General features: G+C 46.8%; 1 protein-coding gene across 1 annotated transcript in view; it reads right to left on the bottom strand.

Annotated features, from left to right (window-relative positions):
• WWOX (WW domain containing oxidoreductase) overlaps window positions 1-6,675 on the bottom strand; it is a 974,128-nt gene extending 967,453 nt beyond the window's left edge. Inside the window, exons 1-2 of the mRNA XM_036834493.1 lie at window positions 6,446-6,675; window positions 813-877 (exon numbers count right to left, since the gene is read on the bottom strand). Of these exons, the coding sequence (XP_036690388.1) occupies window positions 813-877; window positions 6,446-6,552 (172 nt within the window). The 5' untranslated portion in view covers window positions 6,553-6,675. The remainder of the gene's footprint in view (window positions 1-812; window positions 878-6,445) is intronic.
• Between the last annotated feature and the right edge of the window lie 17,840 nt (window positions 6,676-24,515).

The following is a 24,515-nucleotide window of genomic DNA, read 5'->3' as shown; positions in this document are numbered from 1 at the left end:
TTTTTTCTGGATATATGCCCAGGAGCAGGATTGCTGGATCATATGACAACTCTATTTTTAAGACTATTTCATTCTTGGGCATTGAATTCCCTGGCAGTCCAGTGGTTAGGAGTTCACACGTTCACTGCTGGGCCTGGGTTGAATCCCTGGTCGGGGAACTAAGATCCTGAAAGCCATGCGGCCAAAAAAATAAAATAAAATAAAATACTATTTCATTCTTGATCATTCTTCAACACTCCATTCAGCTTCTGCTTTTCCCAAAACCCTTACTGGTTGCTCCAATTAACATGAATTCTCCCTTGAATGAATTCCCAGAACGTATCTACACTATAGCAGGCACCCAATACCATTCATATGCTGACTTGTGAAGATTCATATTATAGAGCAGTTTCATTTTCTTTCCCAAGGGCACATGCTGTCTTTTCAAATAGACCCTCAACCTCTTGAGAGCAGGGACCTTCTTACACTTCTATTCCATGCATGACACACTTACTCAGAAGCACCTACAAGTCAACGCAAGCTTTACGGAATTCTATCAACCGCTGATATATTTAATTCCAGGATAGGAACCAAGACCAATTTTACAGTGCAACTACGGAAAAATCTAATGAACTGTGAATTCAAGGCCCTATTATTTTAATACTTTCTTATTTAAGAAATCATCCTCAGCACTCCACCCCAAGAGCTCATCACTTCCTTCTACCGAATCCTACAAACTCCCCAGAGGGAGAGTCCAGCTCCTGTGACAGTTTTCCCATCTGATTAATGCTTTAAATACAAGGGTCTCTGCTTTATGACAACAACATACAAACCTCCTGCTATTCGCTTTCTTTTTCCAGTTTTCGGATGTTCCCACTGAGTCTTCTCTTCTGTGTGACTGTTAAAAAAAAAAAAAATCCACAGAATACGTAGTAAGTAAAAGTTACACTTCTAAAAATTAATCAATGGCATTATATTTTTTTTCTCCTCCACGTGATACTCTCTCAAGAGTACTCAAGTCAGACAGTCAGAAAGAAATATTCAGATTATAAATGTTACTGTTTGCATCAGGTCAAATTCTCTAGGTTGGAAGCAGCAGCAGACTGGGAAAATCTCCCTAAAACCTGTAGCTGGTGGTGAAGCCAGAGGAAGAGGACTTGACCCCAACTGGGGGTCAACTCTAGGAATCTCGCTGAATCACTCAAAATACCTAGAGAGGTGTTTTGTTTTCTACTTGTTTTAGTTTTCGTTTTAGTTTTATTCCAGGATAGACTGAAAAATTCCAGTCAAATTTATAACGCTGATATGCAGGTATCATTTAGATATAACCTTAACCTTCTTAAATGTTTATTCTTTCCACAGATTTAATTTCAAAGTGTTTTTTAAGCACTGATTCCTAATTTCATCCAAGAGAGTAAGGCAGCTCCGTACGTCAGTCACTCAGCTTTGGAGCCTCAATTTCCTCATCTGCAAAACGGAAATAATCCTAGTATTCATCTGAGGAGAATGCTACGAGGATACTGTATACAAAGGGTTGAACACAGTACTTGGCATAAAAAGCCCTCAAAAGTTCTATTATTTTGAACAAATCAAATATACAAACTAGTCTGATTTCTGTGCCAAACCAGCATTTCATCTCGGAAGAGCACACACAGTTATCAATGAAACCATGAGCCAATAACCGACTAGAGACACCTGTCAACAGGTGATCCAGTATGGAGAAAAACATAAAATTACCTAATCAAGGAAACAGCTGCATGTTTCAAGAGGCATTCAAAGTTCACATGCTCAGGCCAAAGTAGAAAATAATACTTAATCACTGACAACCAGATGATAGAATATTCCTTCCCTATCCATGATTTTAAAGAGAATAAATACAGAGAGCTGGTGAACGCTCCTGTAAGATGTTGCACTTCAAAAGCAGGATCTTTCCAGGAACTGCTGGCTTCCGGGGTTTTTGCAAACTATCGGTGGCCAGTACAAGGACACAGTGGACACTGGACTCAAAAGGCCAAAGACCTGAGCTCCCGCGCTGCCTGCACCCGGTGAGCCACTCTCCCTAGGAGCACATCCACCTCACAGAGCTGCTGGAAAGGCAAGAGACACCATACCTGGCACAGCGACTGGTGAGCAATTAGATCCCTGGACAGAGGGTATCAGCAAGGACCGGATCCCACTTGTGTATCCCCCACCATCAAACCCTGACTGCAGAAAGGAAGCCCAAACAGGAGTAAGAACCAGGTTACATTTGGTAGTTCGGATCCCCTGGAGAAGGTTTTCAACCTCCCTGTGCCTCAGTTTCCCCATCAGTACAAAGGGGATAATAATGGCCCTACTTCTTGGGGTCACAGAGGACTCAGTGAGTAACGTGTGAAGAACTAAGAACCATGCCTTTGACAGAAAAGGATTATTTTAAATAAACTTACATAAAAATTAATTAAAGGGTGTTCCTTTTTCATTGTAATCTAAAATGACTTTTTAATGAACAGAAAATTAAAACACATGTCCCCAAATTAGCTTATTCTCCTTTAAACAGAAGCCCTCTTTTTTCCTTTCTTTCAGTAAGCTTTTTGTCACTTAAGAAGATACTTAACAGTGATCTTAATTTAAAACAAAGGGATCAAAATTAAATTCACACATTACATGGCTATCCCTTTCAAGTATGCTCCTCTAAGTTTTTTTTTTCTTTTCTTCGTTAAGCGTAGTTTCTTGAAGTTAACTGGGAGACCCAGAGCCACTTGTGGACAGGGACCCGCCTCCCATCGGGGCAGGCCAGCCGTCCCTCTGCTGCCAAGAGGCCCGGGCTTCAGAATAAAAGGGGGGCGGGAGTGGAGGACCCAGGACGGCGCAGGCGACAGCAGCCACAGCCCCCAGCACGGAGACCTCGTCCTTCGGTCCCCACCCCCTGGTTAAGGCAGAGGAGCTTCTCCGGACCATGCTAGGGAAGGGAGAAAGGCTCATCAGCTCTCTCTGGTAACAGGTCTGTCCTCAGCAGCAAGAATGTCCCCTCCATGGGAGCCCAGCCTGGGGGGCCTTGAGCCACGTGACACGTGTGTCTTTGAGGTCTGAGGGCACCCTGGGGAGTGTGAGGGAGCCTGGGGGGTTAACAGAACCCACACAAGAGAAGAGGGGTGAGACTATGAGGGGGTTTCCCACGAGACCCCAGAGGCCTGGTTGGGAGCTACAGCCTCTGCGCTTGGGCACAACCCTGCCGCAGTGGGATGAAGATCACGGGAAAAAGGAAGGACTGCAAGGGCCATCTTCTGGTACCCGATCAGCCAAGTTTCCCAGACCCCAGTGGACAAGTGACCTTCTAGAATTAGGGGTGAAAGGAAGGATCGGGATGCTTGCAGGTCAGGAGAGAGCACGGGGGACTGCTGGGGACCCAGGGTCAGGATGGGTCGGGGCATCCTTCAACCCCACGCCAAAGAACAGAAGGCCGGTAGGACAGGAGAGATCAAGGGGGACTGCTGGGGACCCAGGGTCAGGATGGGTCAGGGCACCCTTCAACCCCACGCCAAAGAACAGAAGGCCGGTACGACACGAGAGATCACGGGGGACTGCTGGGGACCCAGGGTCAGGATGGGTCAGGGCACCCTTCAACCCCACGCCAAAGAACAGAAGGCCGGTACGACACGAGAGATCACGGGGGACTGCTGGGGACCCAGGGTCAGGATGGGTCAGGGCACCCTTCAACCCCACACCAAAGAACAGAAGGCCGGTACGACACGAGAGATCACGGGGGACTGCTGGGGACCCAGGGTCAGGATGGGTCAGGGCATCCTTCAACCCCACGCCAAAGAACAGAAGGCCGGTAGGACAGGAGAGAGAGTCTGGAGAGAGGTACTCCCACCCCCCAGCTGCGAGCCCCCCAAGCCTTGTCACCACAGTCAGTGTAAACAACAGGGCCAGATACCGGTGGGGGGGGGGGGCGGGGGGGGCGGGAGGCGGAGAGGGGCGTACTTTTCAGAGACGGCAGAGGCGCCACGGAGTCCCCTGGCCGTGGGCTCCCCGGAAGCTGTCAGCAGAGCCGGCTGGGGTGTGTAGGTCTTACCGAGTGAAAGAAGAGCCCCAAGCCCAGACGGTGGATGCCACCCAGGAAGGCAGCAGATGGGAAAGGCCACCCGACACAAGGTGAGGCGCAGGAGGCAGGGTGAGCGAAGGCGAAGGCGAAGGCGCCTCCAGACCGAACGCGAGGCTCCAGGCAAACCTGAAAGGAAGCCAGGGAGCTCTGGGGGCAGCGGCCAGGACGGGGACAGGCCCCACCCAGAGCGGGAGCAGAGGAGGCCCCGAAGCCGGGAGGCAGGCCGTGTGCATCTTCGCGTTCCCAGGGCCTAGAACGCCACCTGCCCAGGGAGGCCCGCGGGGAACCTTCCCTAGATGAGCTAATTGACTCGTTCCCTGGATTTACTTCACGGCGCCAGGATGCTAAGCATGGGGGATACAGAGGGGAACGAGAAAAGGTCCCGGCCCTCACGAAGTTGACAACCTGAGGAGGGACAGAGAGCAACACAGGGCCGAGTAGAGCGTAGAAAACCACAGACAAGGGAGAGCAAAGTGGTGGAAGGCAGGCGCAGGGTCGACGCAAGGGAACGCTCTCGTGGGCGGCGACATTTAAGCTCAGCTCTGAGGGACGAAAGAGCGCTTCAGGCAAAGGCTGAGGCAACAGCAAATGCCCCTTCAGGAGTTGCCCGGAGCCCGCCAACTGCCCCCTGGCTCCCTGCTGCTAGACATGCCCCTTCAATTCTCCAGAGCGGAAATCATCCTTCTAAAGACACAAACCCGAGGTCACTCCCTGGCTCCAAGCCTTCAGTGGACACATGGGTCCTGCTGACAGAGCCCAGATCCTCCCAGGCACAGAAAAGCCTCCATAAATCAACTGTGTCCTCCCTTCCCACCTCAATCTTCATGTTCCTGCAGCACCGCACGGGCCGGGCCTCTGATTCTTCTACCTGGGCTGCCCTCCTGCCCCTGGACCTGCCCACTTCTACCTGTGCTCTAAGGCACAGCTCAGGTGCCCACTGCCCCAGGCACCTCACCACCTACCCACACAGCTCATGCTGGGCAGGCCGCCACTCACTACAAACACTACGTGGGGACCACGTCACCGCACGTTGCTCTGTCCTATAAGACTGGGCACTCATGAAAGTGACAAGCGGTCTTATTTTTTTACTTTTTTTTTTTTTTTTTTTTGCCGCGACGTGTGGCATGTGGGATCTTAGTTCCCCGACTCGGGATGGATCCTGGGCCCCCTGCAGTGAGGATGCGGAGTCTTAACCACTGGACGGCCAGGGAAATCCCAACGAGCGGTCTTATTCATCTCAGTAAAACCAGTGCCCAGCAAAGAGCCTGGCACAGGATACATTCCCAATGTGTCTTGAATGAACTCACCAAGGTCGTTTCCTCCCCTCCTGTTTTTCTTTCTAGCAAGCCACGGAAGGCAGCAGAGGCTCACAACCTTGGGCAGATTAGAATCACATGGGAAGATTTCACAATCTACCACCAGGGGTGGGAGGCGGGGCAAGAAAATTAAATGAGAATCCCTGGAGGTGGGAGCCAGGAAAAGATAGTTTGCTTCCCAGGTGTTGAAAATCACTGATTTATATCCATGTTTCTCAAAGCCATAACCTGCCTCAGCTGGAAAGCTTAAAAAATAAAGAATCCCTATGTTGGGCTCCTGCTGCACGAGGGTCTCTGTGGAGACCCCAAGTCTATAGTTATGATGGTCCCCAGGTGATTCTAATATCAGGCCTAGACGGTGCTGTCACAGCTGCAGAAATCAGGAAAGGCTAAGAATTATCCAGCACTGAGTATGTTTAGGCCTGTGCTAAGCCTTTACGTACAGGGCCTCAACTAAAACTCTCCAACCAACGTATTTAGCAGATAAGAAACCTGTGACTGAGAGTTATTCCAATGGCCCAAGGTCACACAGTAAGTGGTGGGAGAGAGGGCCTCCTGGTGTTTCCAAAACTTTCCCGAAAACTACAGTAAAGCTATATTAGCCATTTTATACGTATACATATATATATACACACACATAGTTATACTAGGACACTTGTTAAAAATACACACTCCTAGGTCGTCAACCCAGACCCCCCAGAAAGGAGCGGGGCGTAAGCATTTTTTTCTGATTTTGGGGGGGAAAGGGAATGAGGCCGGTCTGCCATCCATGCACCGTGCAGCGCTGCCTACTGGGCAGCAGAGGGCGCGCCTGAGCGCCGCCAGGTGACCCCCGCTGGACCCAGGGCCAGAGAGGGGGATGGCCCGTCCTCAGAACCCCGGCAGCCTTCCCTCTGAAGCTTTTCAACCATGACTGCCACTTCGCCCTCCCGGGCCAAGCCTGAGCGCGAGCTCGCGGCCCTCCCCGCGCAGGTGGCATTCGAAGGCAGCGCGGAGTCCCGGGCAGGTGAGCGGTCAGGGTTCCAGCTGCGTCCCAGACCCGGCGGCCCCCCCGCGGCCCCCTTACTTGGCATAGTAAACCCAGCCGTCCTTGGTGGTTCTCTGCTCCCAGCCCGGGGGCAGCTCGTCCTCGCTGTCCGTGTCGTCCAGGCCCGCGTAGCGCAGGGCTGCCATGGCTGCAGAGGAGGCGCCCGGTCACCCGCTCGCTCGCCCGCTGCCGGGTCTCCGCGCCCAGAACTCACTCCCGCTTCAACCGAGCGCCGCGCGCCGCGAGTCCTGAACGCTCGCGCCTGCGCACTGTGCGCCCGGAGCCCCTCCTCCGACTCGGCAGGTGAATCCAGTCTCCGCAATTGCGCAGCTGCCGGAGTAAAAGGAGGCGGGGCCTGAGAAGACCTACGGGGAAAGCACCCACGAGCTCACACGGCCGCTCGGCTGGAAGTAAAAGCCGGTTGAGAGCTCTGTGGCTCTGGAGATGGAGTCGAGCTTCGACACCTCCCGGCCGCAGGCAAGGGGGCGTGGGCATCCAGTCACGGTCCAGGACTCCGCCCGTTGCTGGGCGACCCGTAATCACTTCCGCGTTGTTCTAGCCAATCCCGCAGGAGCTCCAGCAATTGGGCATCCTGGGAAATGTAGTCCAGACCCTGCTGGAATAGAGCGTGGCGCGGAAAGGAAGGAAGCAGATGCTGGTTTTCTGGGCTACAGCCTCTCCTTTTTTTCGGGTATTAGAAAGAATGAATGTTCCTGCTCAGAAACCTTCCACAGCTTTCCATGACCCAGGCTGATTCACAAACTTTGTTGTGCATGTAAACTCAACGCTGTAAACCGCGGGAAACATTAAAAACACAAATTCCTGCACCTTCTGATGCCCAGTCCTGGAGAAGTTTCTTCTAGCCACAGCATGGTTCTGTTGATAATAAATGGCCAACGTTTATAGAATTTTCCAGAACATTCCCTGCTCGGAACTTGCTGCCTAGCTCAGCGTTACAGGGAAATCTACTGACCGTGATTCCTCTGGTCTAGGTTTCAGAAGAATGCAAGCCTCCGTAGAGGAATTATGTGTTTCAAAGGGAGGAAGATGGAGAGAAGGGATGTAGCTTTTTATTTTCTTCAAGTCTTGAGACTGATATTGCTTTGGGATTCCTGCTGTGCATGCTCTTTAGGGGAGAGACTTGCTTTCCTTTGAAGTTGCCCAACCAAAAGCTAACTTAACGAAACTATATTTCAGTTTTAACAGACCCACTATCGCAACTCAGATCTATCACATCCCTCTTTCCAAATCCATGTACATTTAAGTGAGCTACTATTAATCTGCTGCCCTTCTGCTTATCCCAATTTAACCCCTTGCCCCTGTCACCCAAGCCAAAGTATTCCTTTGATATGAATAGGAAATTAGGTCACAAAATCCCCTAATAGTGGAGAGGGGGATGAATAGAGTCAAACTGCTTAGCCTCAGTTTCTCCAGTGATTATCTTTAGCCTGTGCTCTGCTTCTCAAGGACCTACTGCTTAGATTTATCTTGGAGCCTTAGATTTATCGCCAGAGCCTCAACTGGCACCTGTTGCCTATGACGTGGCATCATTCCACAGGTGATGATACAGTATGGTGTCTTCCCCAAGCTGGGTAGTGCTCCCCTTGGCAGGATTCTCAACTTCTTGTTCAGCCCTCTGCTCTTCCTACCACTTTAAAAGTTCCTCTAGGCTTCTCCTGCCATGGACACAGGGCTCCTCAACTTCAACACTACTGACATTTGGGGCCACGTAATTCTTTGTTGTGGGGGACTGTCCTGTGCTCTGCAGGATGTTTAGCAGCCTCTCCGTCCTCTACACACTAGATCCGGTAGCGTCCTCTGTCCCGCAGCTGCAACAACCAAAAGTGTCTCCAGGTGTTGCCAATTGTGCCCCCAGTTAAGAACCACTGATCTACACTGAAGGTAAATCAGGAAATAACTAGCATGTGAATCAAATGCTGAGCTTTACTGAAGGCATTGAAGAGCCCATTTCTGGCCAGAGATTCACAAGATGGTACTCAGATCCTGCTGGTTCTGACCGCTGAGTTCTCTGGCATTATCTGAGGGCACCTGCCTTTCTAATTCCTAGTCCATCCGCAGGTGAGAGACATGGGCTTACAAGTCTGGCTGGGTGGCCTGGACACCAATCATGGTCCCAAGTGGTTATGATGACCTCATTTTATTCCTCTCTTCCTACGTCTTACCTGTGGCCTCTATCAGAAGGTCAAAGAAGAAAGACCTTCAGGCATTTGGGAACTTGTGTGAGTAAGCATGCCAGATTTTAGGATTTATAGTCTTTTGGCTTCGCTGAAACTAATATTGTTTTAGTTACACTTATTCGATTGCAAGTAACAGAGACTCACTCAAAAGTTTATGATCAGGATGCAAATGAGCTAAATTAGATTGTTGTCACGACCTGCGGGAGCCCAAGGACAGGCCTGTTTTTTTTCTGTCGTGGGGTTCATGGTCTCTTGCTCCTGCTCTGTGTTCATGGGCTACTTTTTTTTTTTTTCCTCTTTCAGTACTGGCTTCCTCTATTCATAGTTTCTGCTTCACTTGGACTTCAGCTTGGATGCAATTTTGGCTTTGGATCTATGAGTGGGTGAACCCCGTTTAGCTTGTAAGATTATTATGGGTTTGAGGAGTCTTTAAGTTTGGGAATGAGCCAAGGTCCTCGACATGTGCTTATGAAAGCCTAAAGAATGGTTTCTTATTGTAAAGCCAGCTGAATCGCATTGATTATTAGATAGGAGGTTAATAAAAAAAAAAAAAGTCAACATGTGATTATAAAACTACACACCAGATGGTGCTACGTACCCACAATTTTAAGGCTAAAGCCCAATTCCTGACAGGGATTTCTACATTTGAACGTTTCTTTTTGATTGATCACGTCTGAAATAACTGATAATTTATGAACAAAAGACTGATCACTTTTCTTCTGAAAGCAGTTTGGCATCACTCATGCAGTGGGCACAAGTTTTAATGTAACACTCCTGAGACCACGTTTCTTTAGTTCATTGTCATGACCAGGATGGTAGTCATTTCCTCCCCCTTCAGACGCACAAACGCCCCAACAGTTCTGCAAACCTGCTTTAACTTAAGCCACCATTCCTTAGGAAATTAAGTTTTGGTGCCAAACTCAACATGTTAATGAGACCTTGGAAGCATCCTGGCTCTTCCGATAAACTTCTCATGTAAGATAACCAATAAGCAAAAATATTGAACAGGATTCTTAGGGAAAACTCTCCTGGTTAATGTGGACTTAGTAAGAAGGCGTTTTTGTATTTCACTTATTCAGTCAAACACACAATGAGTGAAAAATAAAAATATGCTATGTCTCTAAGAAAAGCCAAGGAAAATGAAACACCTCCTGCATTCAGAAATCAGTCAATTAGAATAAAACCAACAGGCACACAAAGAACGATGGCTTGAGGGTTCTGAAAGCAGTTCCAACCAAGACCTATAGGTATGCAGAGACGGGGAGAGTTTTGGTGATAGGGTTTCCTATCATTTATCTTGGGAACCAAACTCAGCTACTGTCACTTACAAGCTGTGTGTGACAGTGGCCAAGTTACTTACCTTATTCCATTATTATCGGTCCAGTTTCTACAGATGAGGAAAGGGGGGCACAAGGAATTGAAGTAGCTTGCCCAAGGTCACTCAGTGAGCAAAAGCCAGCAGGATCTGGGATAGAACCCAAACAAAGGCACTTGCCCCAAACTCATCCTCTCAACCCATTGCCCCACATGCTGCCTTTCCAGAACAGAGCTCCCCAGTGCTGGTCCTCGGGTAGATGCCCAGGGGTTTTCAGTCCTCCATGAGAAAGTGAGAAAAATAGGTAAAAGAAGTGAATTTTTCATAAAGCTAAATATATTCCACTTAAAATACTAGCGGGGGGGGGGGCGGTTTCCTATGAGATTACATCTGTTCTTTTACTTTCTGGTATTCTATTATTTTCCTTTTTCCCAACATGTTTTATTATGACATTTTTCAAACATCTGGAAAAGTTGAGAGATGAGTATAATGAACATCTATAGTATCCCACCCCCAGCACACACACCTAGATGTGGTCATGCTTCACCTTCTGCCATATGGGCTTTAAAGAGACGGAGCTTGATTGCCTGAAACATTAGGAGAGAGTGATTTTGTTTCATTTTGAAAGTCCTTGAGACTGAGTACGAATGCTCATTTTTTCTCCTGGGCCACCAGTAAGGCACTCTCCCATGGTGAGCTCATCACATCCATTGCAGCGACTTCCGGAAATTAGACCCTTCCGTTTGGAGACTTCATTCGTTTAATTTATGTGTAAAGGCCCCACGCTTCAATGTAGCTTTCTGGTATACTTGCTAACTTGCCAACATTCACAAAATTCTATTTCAGCCTGACTTCATTACTGTCTCCTTTCTGTCCTACAGGGAAAGAATCCCCCTCTAGGGGACAGTCACGTTGCCATGAGGAGTCCATTCTATATAAAATCTTCCACCTCCTGTTTAGAGTGTCTTATTTTAGCAGCCAAAGCTTCCAAGACATCGCTCTGAGCCACACCTGTCACGATCTTGCAAATGAATTCTTCCAAAGACTCCAGGTCCTGGAGCCCAAGATTCACCCCAGATCCTGCCAGACATGCACGTGTAAATATACCGGGGGTCGGGGGAGCGGCATAAAGAAAAAGAAAAAGAAAAGAGAGAGAGAAATGCAAATCAAAACTACAGTGAGGTCCCACCTCACACCAGTCAGAATGGCCATCATTAAAAAGTCTAGGGACTTCTCTGGCGGTCCAGTGGTCAACACTCCAAGTTTGCACTGTAGGGGGCATGGGTTTGATCCTTGGTCTGGGAAGTAAGATTCCACATGCCGTGGGGTATGGCAAAAAAAAAAAAAAAAAAAAAAGTCTACAAAGAACAAATGCTGGAGAGGGTGTGGAGAAAAGGGAACCCTCCTACACTGTTGGTGGGAATGTAAATTGGTGCAGCCGCTATGGAGAACAGTACAGAGGTTCCTCAAAAAACTAAAAATAGAGATACCATATGACCCAGCAATCCTACTCCTGGCCGCATATCTGGAAAAAACTGTAATTGGAAAAGATACATGCACCCCAATGTTCATAGCAGCACTATTCACAATAGCCAAGACATGGAAACAACCTGTCCATCAACAGAGAAATGGATAAAGAAGGTGTGGTATATATATACAATGGAATATTACTCAGCCATAAAAAAAGAATAAAATAGTGCCATTTGCAGCAACATGGATGCAGCTAGAGATTATCACACTAAGTGAAGTAAATCAGAACGAGAAAGACATGAGGATGCTCAAGCAGCCCTGTGGAGAGGCCCACAGTGTGCAGAACTGAGGTATCCTGCCAGTAGCCGGCATCTCCTTGCTAAGCCGCAAATGAACCAGCTTAGAAGCAAATCCTTCAGCCCTGATCAAACCTTCAGGGGCCTGCAGTCTTGACTGACATCTTGATGTAACTCCATAAGTGACACTGAGCCAGAGCCATCCTACTAAGCCACTCCTGTACTCCTGACCGTCAGAAACCGTGTGAGAGCTGGGATCCCAGCCCTAGCAGCAGACTTCACTGGAATTCTACCTGCTGACCAAGGACAGCCCTGGGAGCCTGGAACTGGAAGCAGGTATCCTCAGGAGCGCTGTGCGTGAGTAGTGATGGGCAAATTACGCCAGTACATTTACATATGGGCTACACTGTTGCAGTTACTGTTCTTAAGGAATCAATCTGATCCTTTAAAGAGACTAAGTGATTCCCAAGTTGCTGGAGCATAAGGATCCCAATGGGTGGGGGTGTGCACAGATCCCAGGCTCCGCTCCAATTTAAAGGGATCAGAATCTCCGGGGAGTGTCTGAGAGGTTTAAAAGGAGCTATTACTTTAAGAGGTACATAACTGAAATCTGGGAAAGGGAGAGCTCCCTGCCCTCAGGCCTAGGGTAAGCACAAGGTAATTTACAGGCAATTGCTTTATACAACTCTAAATAGAAAGGAGGGGGTTGGAGGGGGTACTTTATTGGGATGCACTACAGAGGGAAATGTATTTTGCCTCCAGGTTATTCCTAAAATCTGAGAGAGGACACCTGACTTTTAAATACTGTCAAGGAAATACAGTAGTCCCCTACCCCTTATTTGAGAGGGATACATTCCAAGACCTCCAGTGGATGCCTGAAACAGCATATAGTACCAAGTTCTATACAGTCTGCCTTGGTATCCACGGGGGATTGGTCCAGGATTCCCAGCCCCCAATCCCAAAATCTGCCGATGCTCAAGTCCCTCATATAAAATGGTGTAGTGTTTTTTTGCACATAACCAACTCACATCATCCCATATACTTTACATCATCTCTAGATTACTTTTAATACCTAATATGATGTAAATACTATGTAAATAATTGCAAGTACAATGTAAATGCTATGTAAACAGTTGCTGGTGCATGGCAAATTCAAGTTTTGCTTTTTTGGAACTTTACTGAATTTTTTTTTTCCAGAATATTTTGGATCTGAGGTTGACTGAATCCAAGGATGCAGAGCCCATGGATACAGAAGGCCTACGGTATACACTGTTTTTTCCTGTACTAATGGGTGGGTAGCGTGTACAGCATAGATATGAAACCGTACAACCCAAATTGGGGCTTGAATCCACTGTCTTTTGATTGAAATCATACATCTGGTCTCAGGACTTAATGAAGCTCATATTTTTTCTGTCTAGTCAGAGAAAGAATTCAGTGAGAGCCAAAGTAATAGACAAGAAGTGGATTTATTGGGACTTCCCTGGTGGTCCAGTGGTTGGGACGCCGCGCTTCCACTGCAGGGGGCATGGGTTCTATCCCTGGTCGGGGAACTAGGATCCCACATGCCACTCGGCTGACCAAAAACAAACAAACAACAACAACAAAAAACAGAAGTGGATTTATTTAGAGAGATCCACACGCCATAGACAGAATGTGGTCCATCTCAGAAGGCGAGAGCGACCCCTGGGAGAAGCACACTGCACAGAACGTGCGCATTCTCAGAAGGCAAGAAGCCCCAGGTCGCGGGGAGGTGGGGTGTGTGTGCTGCGTGCATAATTTCATAGGCTAATGAGTGGGAGGATTATTCCAACTATTTTAGGGAAGGGGCGGGGATTTCCAGGAATTGGGCCACCGCCCACTTTTTGGCCTTTTACGGTCGGCCTCGAAACTGTCGTGGCGCCTGTGGGCGTGTCATTTAGCATATGCTAATGTATTACAATGAGCGCATATAATGAGGCTCAAGGTCCACTGGGAGTCGAATCTGCCGCCATCTTGGGCCTAGTGGGTTCTAACCAGTTTTTGTCGCCTCCACCGGCTATGTCATTCTTTAAGGGTTGTGCCCTGCCCTCTTCCCTCCTGTTTCACATATGCTGGACAAAGGGATGATTCACGACCCAGGACAGAGGGAGCCGGTGCGAGGTTTCATCACGCTGCTCAGAACGGCACTCAACTTAAAACTTACGAAATGTTTATTTCTGGAATTTTCCGTCTCGTATTTTTGGACTGAGTTTGACTGCGGGTAACTGAAATCTTGGAAATCGAAATCGAGGACAGGAGGTGGTGACTAGAATAGTGTGAAACTATGAACTACCTGTTTACAGACGGCTCTGAGGAAGTTCTGCCACAGAAGGTAAATGTTAATTTACAGCAGGTGAAATAAGGGCAAGGAGAGTTTAGGGGAGTAGAAAAGACTTGGTGTTTTCTTTGCGCTTTTGACTTGTTCTTTAGTTGGTTGTTATTGGGCAAATTTGAATTTTTCTCCCTCCGTCTTCTTCCAACCTCTCTTCCTCTCTCCTTCTCTCTCTCTCCACCCCCTTGTCTAGTTGTGCATCCTGTAGGCGAATTTCCTATTTCCTCTGAGCCAAATGGTCCCATATGTAAAAAAAGATTAACAACTGTTACCTTTTAGGATCATCAGGATAATTAATTACCTACTACTGGTCCAGGAGTAGGTAACCAACCAATACAGAGTTTATTTTTACCATATTTCTCCACTTTTTTTCTGAAGGTGTTTTTTTTGTTTTTTGTTTTCCCTTGGCTGCGCGGCTTGCGGGATCTTAGTTCCCCCACCAGGGATTGAACCTGGGCCCTAGCAGTGAGAGCGCTGAGTCCTAACCACTGGACTGCCAGGGAATTCCCGATTTCTAAAGTTTTAAAATTGCCCAAACTTACAAAGGTGTGCCAGCTACACCTAAATTCTGAGTAGTACACAGTTACCTGGCAGCAGCATGAAGCTGTCGATGAAAAATTAATCAGTCGATCTAAGAAAGAATTGGAAAATTTTATTCAAGCCAAACGTGATGATTATAACCCGGGAAGAGCATCTCATAAAGCTCTGGGAACTGTTCTGCTCATTAGAAGTCAAGACACAGTTAGGGTCATTTGAGACAGAGGGCTGTACATTAAATGATGTATTCTTTTTTTTTTTTTCCCCCCGGCCGAACTTCGAGGCTTGCGGCTTGTGGGATCTATCTTAGTTCCCCGACCAGGGACTGAACCCAGGCAGTGAAAGTGCAGAGCGCTGACTACTGGACAGCCAGGGAATTCCCAAAATGACTTTTTTTGTTTGTTTTTTTGTTTTGTTTTGTTTTTATTTTTGCCTGTACCGCGAGGCATGTGGGAACGAACCCGCACCCCCTGCAGTGGAAGCACGGAGTCTTAACCACTGAACCGCCAAGGAAGTCCTGAAATGACGTATTCTTGACAGATTTACAAAATCAAGAAGGAATGTTATCTTTTAAGGAGTCTTCTTGTTGATGCTAGGAGAATGTTGCTGTTTATCTTGAGCAGGTATTCCTGCTGATGGGGGAGGTTTGGTCAATGCCTAGTGTGGATACACAATGCACAGTGAGGGGGAGAAGGGAGGCCAAAGGGCAGAGAAGAATTTTTTTTTTAATGATTTTTTTCTTTTTTTAAATTAATTAATTAATTAATTTATTTTTGGCTGTGTTGGGTCTTCATTTCTGTGCGAGGGCTTTCTCTAGTTGCGGCGAGCGGGGGCCACTCTTCATCGCGGTGCGCAGGCCTCTCACTATCGCGGCCTCTCTTGTTGCGGAGCACAAGCTCCAGACGCGCAGGCTCAGTAGTTGTGGCTCACGGGCCCAGTTGCTCCGCGGCATGTGGGATCCTCCCAGACCAGGGCTCGAACCCGTGTCCCCTGCATTGGCAGGCAGATTCTCAACCACTGCGCCACCAGGGAAACCCCGAGAAGGATTTTTATGTTTAAATTTTTCTTGTCTCGACATAAAATATGAATTTTATTTCACAAGGGGAAAAGGGCATATTCCAAGAGAACTGCAGAAAATGAGCCAACTCCTTCTCAACCTCCGCCAAAAGATGAGAGGGGAAGGAGTCTTATTTGAAATGGTTCCTCTGACGATGTGTTTATTTTAAGAAGGGTGCTTATAGCTTCTATTCAGCATGGTCAGGGGGAGATAATTAGAAATGCAAAGTCTCAGGCCCCATCCCAAATCAGAATCGGAATTTTAACAGGATGCCAGGTGAACTTTAAAGTTTGAGGGCCACTGCCTTAGCATACATCTTCCTAGAAATCAGTCCACTCTAGATATTTATAAATAAACTTTTAATTATAGAATAGTTTTAGATTTACAGAAAAATTGGGAAGAGTTTTCATATACCCACCACCCCGTTTCCCCTGTTAACATCTTATGTTACTATGGTACATTTGTTACAATTAACAAATCAATATTGATACAATATTAATGAAAGTCCAGAGTTTATTCATATTTCCTCAGTGTTCCCCAATGTCCTTTCTCTGTCCTGTGACCCATGGAGCACACCACATTACACTTAGTCATCATGTCTCTTTAGATCCTTTAGACTGTGACTTCCTTGTTTCAGTGACCTTGACGGTTTTGAGGAATGCTGGCCAAATATTTTGCAGAATGTCCCTCGATTGGGATTTCCCTGCTATTTTTCTCATGGTTAGTCTGGGGTTATGAGTGTTTGGGAAAAAGACTAGAGAGACACAGTGCCATTCTCATCACATCATATTAAAGGTATCCACTATCACCATGACTTATCAGCATTGATGTTGACCTTGATCACCTGGCTGAGGTACTGCTCATCAATTTTCTCCACTGTAGAGTTACCTCCCCTCCCCCTTTCCAAACTGTCCTCTCTGGAAAGAAGTCACTGTGTGCAGCCCACACTTAAGGAGTGGCAGCAATGCTCCATCTCCTCGAGGCTGGAGCATCTGTGGACGTTATCTGGAACCACTCTAATGTATATTGTTCAAACTAATTAATTGATTGATTTTATTTTTTGGCTGTGTTGGGTCTTTGTTGCTGCGCGCGGGCTTTCTCTAGTTGCAGCGAGTGCGGGCTACTCTTCGTTGCCGTGCGTGGGCTTCTCTCGGCGGTGGCTTCTCTTGTTGCGGACCATGGGCTCTAGGTGCACGGGCTTCAGTAGTTGTGGCACATGGGCTCAGTAGTTGTGGCGCACGGGCTTAGTTGCTCCGCGGCCTGTGGGATCTTCCCGGACCAGGGCTCGAACCCGTGTCCCGTGGATTGGCAGGCGGATTCTTAACCACTGCGCCACCAGGGAGTCCCTGATACATTTAAATAAACTTTTGTTTCCCTTACAATTCCTTGAATGCAATAAAGGAATAAGTGTTTCTGAATCAAAGAATAAGGAACTGCAGTTAGGGCTAGCATTTCCCCCACTTCTTCGTTTCTCCTGAACCAGAAGTACAGAAGGGACTCTTTTCTCTTGGGTGCCGTATGGGGCTATAAGGCTGCAGGGGCAGAAACCAGGCTTAGCTGTTTTTGGGGGGTTAGGGTCTGGCAAATCGAAAATGTGGAGTCTGCCAACATTTTAAAATTTGTATGTTTTTTGGCATCTCCACGCAAATTTGATCATTGTTCAATTTTCTGGTTTGAACTGTAATTACAGTTTGGTACTGTAATTAGGTAAGTTATTACCATGGTGGAAACTGGGTGAAGGTTACACAGTGGAGGGGGTGTTGCAATCAGGAAGAAAAAAAAAAGTATGAAAAGACCCCTTAGGGGGTTGATAATGAAAAAAAAAGTTGAGAAACACCGTTCCCAGATGACATTCAGTAGGTAATTGAAGAGGGCCACTCTGAGAGTTTGGGTAGAATATATTGTTAAAACAGGTGCTCGAGGAATATCTGAGATCTGGTCCTGTTTGCCCACTTGAGGGATGAGGCAATTGAGACTGAGAAAGACGTGGCTTGTCCTGAGCTGTTCAGTGATAACGCTGTGGCAGGCTCAGGACAAGAACTGGGAGCTTCTGAGACCAAGACTAACTGTCCTTCCAGTTTACCCTAAGCTTCAAACAAGTGCTTATCAAATGGCTGTAACGCATCTGCTTTCTTGGTCCTGTTCTCAGTCAATCTCCACAGCATTCATCAGAAGTACAGACATACTAGCCCACGTTGGCAAAAAGAAGCACCAGAATCCATCACAGCTCAGAGCATGTGGCCCACTTCTTTTTTTTTTCTCTTTAAGTCATTTTGTCACCATTTTTCTTAATATAAATTTATTTATTTATTTATTTATTTATTTATTTTTGGCTGCATTGGGTCTTTGTTGCTGTGCACGGGCTTTCTCTAGTTGTGGTGAGCGGGGGCTACTCTTCGTTGTGGTGCGCAGGCTTCTCATTGCAGTGGCTTGTGTTGTTGCGGAGCACGGGCTCTAGGGACACGGGCTCAGTAGTTGTGGCACATGGGCTCAGCAGTTGTGGCACGAGGGCTCAGTAGTTGTGGCTTGTGTCTCCAGAGCTCAGGCTCAGTAGTGGCGCACAGGCTTAGTTGCTCCGTGGCATGTGGGATCTTCCTAGACTAGGGCTCGAACCTGTGTCCCCTGCATTGGCAGGCGGATTCTTAACCACTGCACCACCAGGGAAGTCCTGTGGCCCACTTCTGAGGGACTTCAGGGCACAAGACTTAGCTAAGGATTCGATAAATGTTTAAATGGTTTGTGAACAGAAAGAAGGTCCTAAAAAGTTTGAGTTATGCACTGACTTGCTTTAAGAGATATTTTCTAGAAGTACTCATCAAAGAGCGATCTTCTTTATATTCTGAAATTACACAGAACGGAATTTTAAAATGTGGTTACCCCTGATGGAAACCTATTACGTTCATGTGATTACCAGTGATTCCAGAGAAGTTCTAAGTATGCATTTATAGGATCTGCTTACTAGAAGGAGGACAATCATTAAGAATAGCCAATTCCCCCTTTTTCTTTTTGTCATATTAGAACTGTGATGCTAATAAACTCAAATAGTGAGAGACTAAGAAGGTAAATTTTTTTTTTTTTTTGGTGCCAATGTACAAATAATGCAATAGAGCAAACAGACATATAAGGGCAGAGGGAGAAAAACAGAATTCAGTCGATACATAGAATTTTAACTGAGCGGTATTATGACAAATATGCAGCATGTTTAATTAAATTAAGTAAAAATGGAGGAAGCCCTAGACATCCCTTAATAATACTCAAAATGGCACAAAGGCAGTCATTTGGGCTTCTGTGTAGATCCGAGGTCTGCAATCTCCAGTCTGCAGGTCAAATCTGCCAGCTGCCTGTTTTTGTAAAAAATATTTTACTGGAACTCAGTCCCTCCCATTTGCTTACATATCGTCTCTGGCTGTTTCAGCACAACTCTTTTGTTTTGGAAGGAGATAGTAGCCTCTTTTGCTTGAGAAAGGGAATGTATTCAGACCCTCTGTGATTTGAGGATTTAAAAAGGAGAAGCTGGACTTCCCTGGTGGTCCAGTGGTTAACACTCTGCGCTTCTGCTGCAGGGGCACGGGTTCAACTCCTGGTCAGGGAAATTCCGCATGCTGCACGGTGCGGGCACAGAAAAAAAAAAGGAAAAGCTGCCCAATTCTTAAGTGTGGGTCCACTGAGAACGAAGAGGGGTGGGACCTGATTTGAAGGAGCTGGATGCTCAAACCAGTCCAGCTCCAGGGTGTTGCTGGTAGGTGGTACTGAATGAGGATTGAAAGAATTGAGTACCACAAACTGCAAACCAGGGTGTGCTCAGAGAGGCTTAGGCTGACGGGTCACGCTGCCCTCCCCATTTCTCCCTGTGCCTGGGGTTGTAGCAGTTTTGCGAATCACTTTCTATTCCAGAACTGAGGCTAGAAAGATTCTTTTTCCTGTTAAATGAGTGGAGTTCAGAGAACTCAGCCTGTGTGGTCACACACGTGCCATCTGGAATGCCACCTTTCCTCCTCCTGAGACCCAGCAGGGAAGAAAAGGAAGAGCCTCAGACAAAGACGAACAATCCAGACAGAGAATAGGGGGCCCTCGAAGAGGGGGAAGAGGGCTACGCAGCCCTGGCGGCTGCAGGCTTCTCTCTGAGGCGTTGCCAACACCAACTGGAACAATTCAACTCAACTCTGACACTAAGTACCCAGAATTCACACACACCCCGTAACTTACGGGCTCAGGTCCACAAGACTGTGCCCACTTCAGACACCAGCCATGAATGGGGTGCCCAGGCTACTCCCACTTCTTCCCAACCAGCTACAGGTTTGAGGGTTCCCATGGTCCCCTCTCAAGTTCAGCATTTGCTGGAATGACTCACAGAACTCTGGAAAACATTTTGCTTCCTGCGTTAAATTATAGTTAAACAAGGAAGCCATTAGACTGATGTGGCTTATCTAAGCCATCCAAAACCTAAGCCTGCGAACGCCTCAAGAGAACGAAATCTACACGCTAAGGACAACCAGTCACAAACAGCCAACTAGGCTTTAAGCTATAGCCAATCACACTTGCCTTACTTTGCTTCTTTCTGCCTTTTCTCTGTAAAAGTCTCTCCCCAGCTCCCAACCACTTCTGATTTGGTGCTGCCCAATTCAAATTGATTTTTGCTCAAACAGACTCTTAAAAATTTTAATATACCCCAGTTTAGTTCTGGTGTCAAGAGAGGGAACCAGAGGCGACCCCTGACAGCCCCCAGGAGCACTGAGCAACCAGGGAAGGTACCTGCTGAGTCCCTGGAGCTGGCTGTTTTCTCGCTGCCTCTGGAGGTGCTGGGCAAGTCCTCTCGGTCCCGGATCCTGGACCCGCAGCTCTTGCCTCTTGAGCTTTCCGACCATCTGAGCATTTCTTTTTCTGGCCTGGGTCCGGAAACCTGCTGGAAGGCTGACTGGGTCCAGAAATTGGATTGGGTCTGGGGCCAGACTGGGTCCCATTTAGAAACTGGAGTGGGTCTGATTTAAACTGGAGTGGAGCTAGTGTGAGCCCTCACGTGAATAAACGTGTTTTAAGGCTGAACTAGTAGGTTAACCACACCAAAGGTAATCGTGAATCACAGTGGCCTCAGTGGAGTCCCGTAACCATCTTAGATAAGCTTATCCATTCATGAGGTGCCCTAGAGAGGGTGTTCTCAAGCAGGCACTCATTATAAAGGGCAGAGGGATAATAACTTTACCTCCTTTACAGCTTCTGGTGACCAGGATGAGACCCCCTGGGACAGTCCGCTCGCTCCAGAGCCAGCAGACAGCATCCTGGGAAAACTGGCAGAAGCCGGCAAAGGGTGACAGTTGTTACCGAAGTTGGCTCTTGCAGATCTATCTCCGTGGTGCCTGGTCGAGAGGGGAAGGTAAAATTTCACATTGTTCCTTCCTTTCCGAATTCAGATTGGCAGGAAAAACACTGGTTATCGTTCGTTTCTTTCCCAGGACAGCTATTGCCTCCTTGTTGGTCTCATTTTGTGTCCTGAGAACTTGGCTTGGCAACCATCTGGTTGGGGGTCCCCCAGATATAGCCAGACGGAAGTCTGGGTTGCACCCCACTTGTGGCTGGGGTCCTACTGACTGTTGCCCCCTCTCAGGGGAATTGTCTAAGTATCTCTTCCTTTTGGCTGTCTTTGGGAGTGACTCTGGATCTTGGGAGAGCAGTATCTTTTGCACCCTCTTTGGGGACGTCTCTTATATCTAAGCGGTTATTCAGTATTGCCAGGAGTATTTACTGTTGTCCTGGCTGAAACCTGACAACATATTTGGAAAGATTTTTTTTTAAAGTAACTCTATGGTCACGTAGGGGTGAAAACTTTTCCTTTCTTTCCTTCTAGGTTCTTTGGCTGGTCTAGTAATTAAATTGACATAAGACGGATTAACAGGAGAAAAACAAATTTTGTACATAAGGAAGTCCCATGAAATTATGAGACTCCCTGGCAGTCAGGTAGTCGAGGCTTACATACCTAGCTAAGGAGAAGGGGTTAGGGGTCTGGGGCTTCAGAGGGGAGGAAGACATTTCACAAGAAGATGAGAAGAACAAATATTTGGTAAACAAATGTTTGCCTTGCCATGCAGATAAGTCTTGCTGATATAAAAAGTTATCTTTGGCAATAGCTCTCTTTCTGGTACAGACCCCCTATCTAAATTCTTTTAGGCAGTTGAGAGGGAGGGAAAAAGCTCTTCTTGGGTCTGCTGGGCTCTAATCCGTCTTAGCTGAAAATAACCCACACGCCAAAGTGGCACATTCTGGGGTAGTGTATTCTGCTCCCCTTTGTCAGAAGTTCGCCAAATTGGAAGCTGATATTCCGACTCATAGAGACTTATTTAAGGCCTTCTCCGCTAAACTAAAGTGAAACTATGACCCGGAGAGAAAGAAAAACATTCTGAAGCCTTTGTGGAAGGATTTACTAAAACATTCCAAAGACGATCAGCTCTAAGTCTAGAAGGTAGGAATCTTTTGATTTCCATCTTAGCGGAAGATCTACTTCCTGATAAGAAACAGCAAATTGAGGGTAATGTAGTTGAATGGCTGGGTCAGCATCTTGACATGGTATCATTCAGGTTGCAACCCAGTTCTCTGAGGAATTAAAAACAACTGTACTTGTCATACAAATTGAGTTTTTACAAGAACAAAAATATGGCTCTAGAAACAAATTCAAAGCCCGCCTGTTATTTTACCAATACCAAAACCTTCCCTGTTCATCTCAGAAGTCTTGCAGATATTAAAAGATACCTATTTAAAAAACAAAAGCCCTTCTTGGGGAAACTTACATCCTTTCTCTGTTTCTCTAAGATGTAAATGTTCCCCCAGAATTAAGGCAAGGGGCCAGGTCTTTGTGTCTCATCATCAGTGTAGGCTGCCCCGGGACAGGGCATAAACTTGAGTGAAGCAGTTCCCTTTAGTCAAGGGCAGTTCCTCAGGAGGGCTTCATCTGTGAGCAGCTGTGAGCAACAATTCCAGCAGCTGGAATGAGTACCTACATCCCGGAGGGGCATCTGTTTGCACCACCACATCTACTACAAGGCTGTTACCACTCGCCCTAGGCCATGCAGATAGTAAATGGCAAAGGGTGACATCAGAGCCCTGCCAGCCTCACTCCTTCCTGTTAACTGGAGTGGAGACTTTTTTTTTTCACATACATTAAAATGTACGAATATTATTTTGATTTCATAATCAATCCAGTTAACATATAGTTTGGACCTAAGAATGTAAGTAGATTTATTTTATAAAAAGCAATTTAACTCAAAAATTAAAATATTATTTGAGATTGTTTTCTCACAGTGTTTAATACATCATGTTAACTAAGAATCCTACAGTGATCTGAGAATCCTAACATGGTCTGAACTGATCTGAATACTTTTTAATACTTTGAGGACCTTTTTTAAAAAAAAATATTCCAACCTGATAGAGACAGGGCCTTGTCCTCACTAAGCTCATAATTAAATTCTACCTAAAAGGCATTGTGGGGATTCCTCCTGCTGTTTTTTTTTCTTAATTTTATTTATTTATTTATTTTTGGCTGCGTTGGGTCCTTGTTGCTGCACGCGGGCTTTCTCTAGTTGTGGCGAGCAGGGGCTACTCTTTGTTGCGGTGCGCGGGCTTCTCATTGCGGTGGCTTCTCTTGTTGCGGAGCGTGCTCTAAGTGCACGGGCTTCAGTAGTTGTGGCACACGGGCTTCAGTAGTTGTAGCTCGCGAGCTCTAGAGCGCAGGCTCAGTAGTTGTGGCGCACGGGCTTAGTTGCTCCGTGGCATGTGAGATCTTCCTGGACCAGGGCTTGAACCCGTGTCTCCTGCATTAGCAGGTGGATTCTTAGCCACTGCGCCACCAGGGGAGTCCCTAAAGCTTCCCTGTCTTAGCTCTGCTTAATGAGAAGGGTGGACTCTGTCTGGTGACCTGGGCTCACAGGGGTAGAGTCTTTCTGATGACCCTCCCTGGCGCTTCAGCTTACCTCACTGCCAGGAGAAACATCTCTAAACTCTCTTCCCCAGTACTTGAGCTGTAAAGTGCAAAGGATCTTCTGAGCAGTTTAGTAAGAACTTTCCTAGATTGTCAACATGGCTAGTGTACAAATCTTATACTCTGAGAGCTTCAAGCTGCTTTTTAGGGCACAGCTGAGTCTCCGAAATCAATGCAGTTTAACTGTTTGCACATGCGTTGCCAGATGTTCATAATGGCTTGACAAACATCTGGTATGGCTACAAAATTTGGATTTAGAGTCTAAACAGATTGAAGTAGAGGATTCTAAAGTGGCGCTCACGAGGCCCTGACACTGTGTACCAAGTGGCTGTGTATGTGCATACATGTGTTTTTTGGGAGAAGGGCTCACACTTCCTTGATGGGCTTTGTAAACCCCACAAAATACAGGACCACTGGTTTAGAAAACAACAACAACAAAACCAAGACTCTCTTTTTTTCCTCTTTTGTCACTCAGATGTCCACTTCTTGTTTTTTCCTGATTTTGCTAACAATTGGTCCCGGGTTGATACTTAATATGAGTCCAGGGACTGTGGTGTGTCATGTGGGTGACAAAATGGACAATCTTGATCCATCATAACAGCATGCATCCGGCAGTTGGACCACACCTTCGCGGCCCAACTCTGTTCTTCTCTGCTCGTCTGAGAGTTGGGCATCGTGCCGAGAGCTTTTGCCCTGTTTTAAAACACTTATTGGGCAATTTCTTTGTGTCAGGCTATTAAAAACATATATCATCCTTTTTACCTCTGAGCACTCTGAGGTTGCTATTGTCCATTCCCTCAGATGACTTTTTTTGTTGTTACTAAAACCAGAAAACTGAAGCTCAGAGACTTTGAGGAACTTCTCCTTGGTCACATAGAAAACAAGTGGTAAAGTATATTTAATAAAGTCCATTGATGCAC

The sequence above is a fragment of the Balaenoptera musculus genome, chromosome 19, assembly GCF_009873245.2.
Source record: "Balaenoptera musculus isolate JJ_BM4_2016_0621 chromosome 19, mBalMus1.pri.v3, whole genome shotgun sequence".
NCBI lineage: Eukaryota > Metazoa > Chordata > Mammalia > Artiodactyla > Balaenopteridae > Balaenoptera > Balaenoptera musculus.
This window is presented reverse-complemented; position numbering and strand designations above follow the sequence as displayed.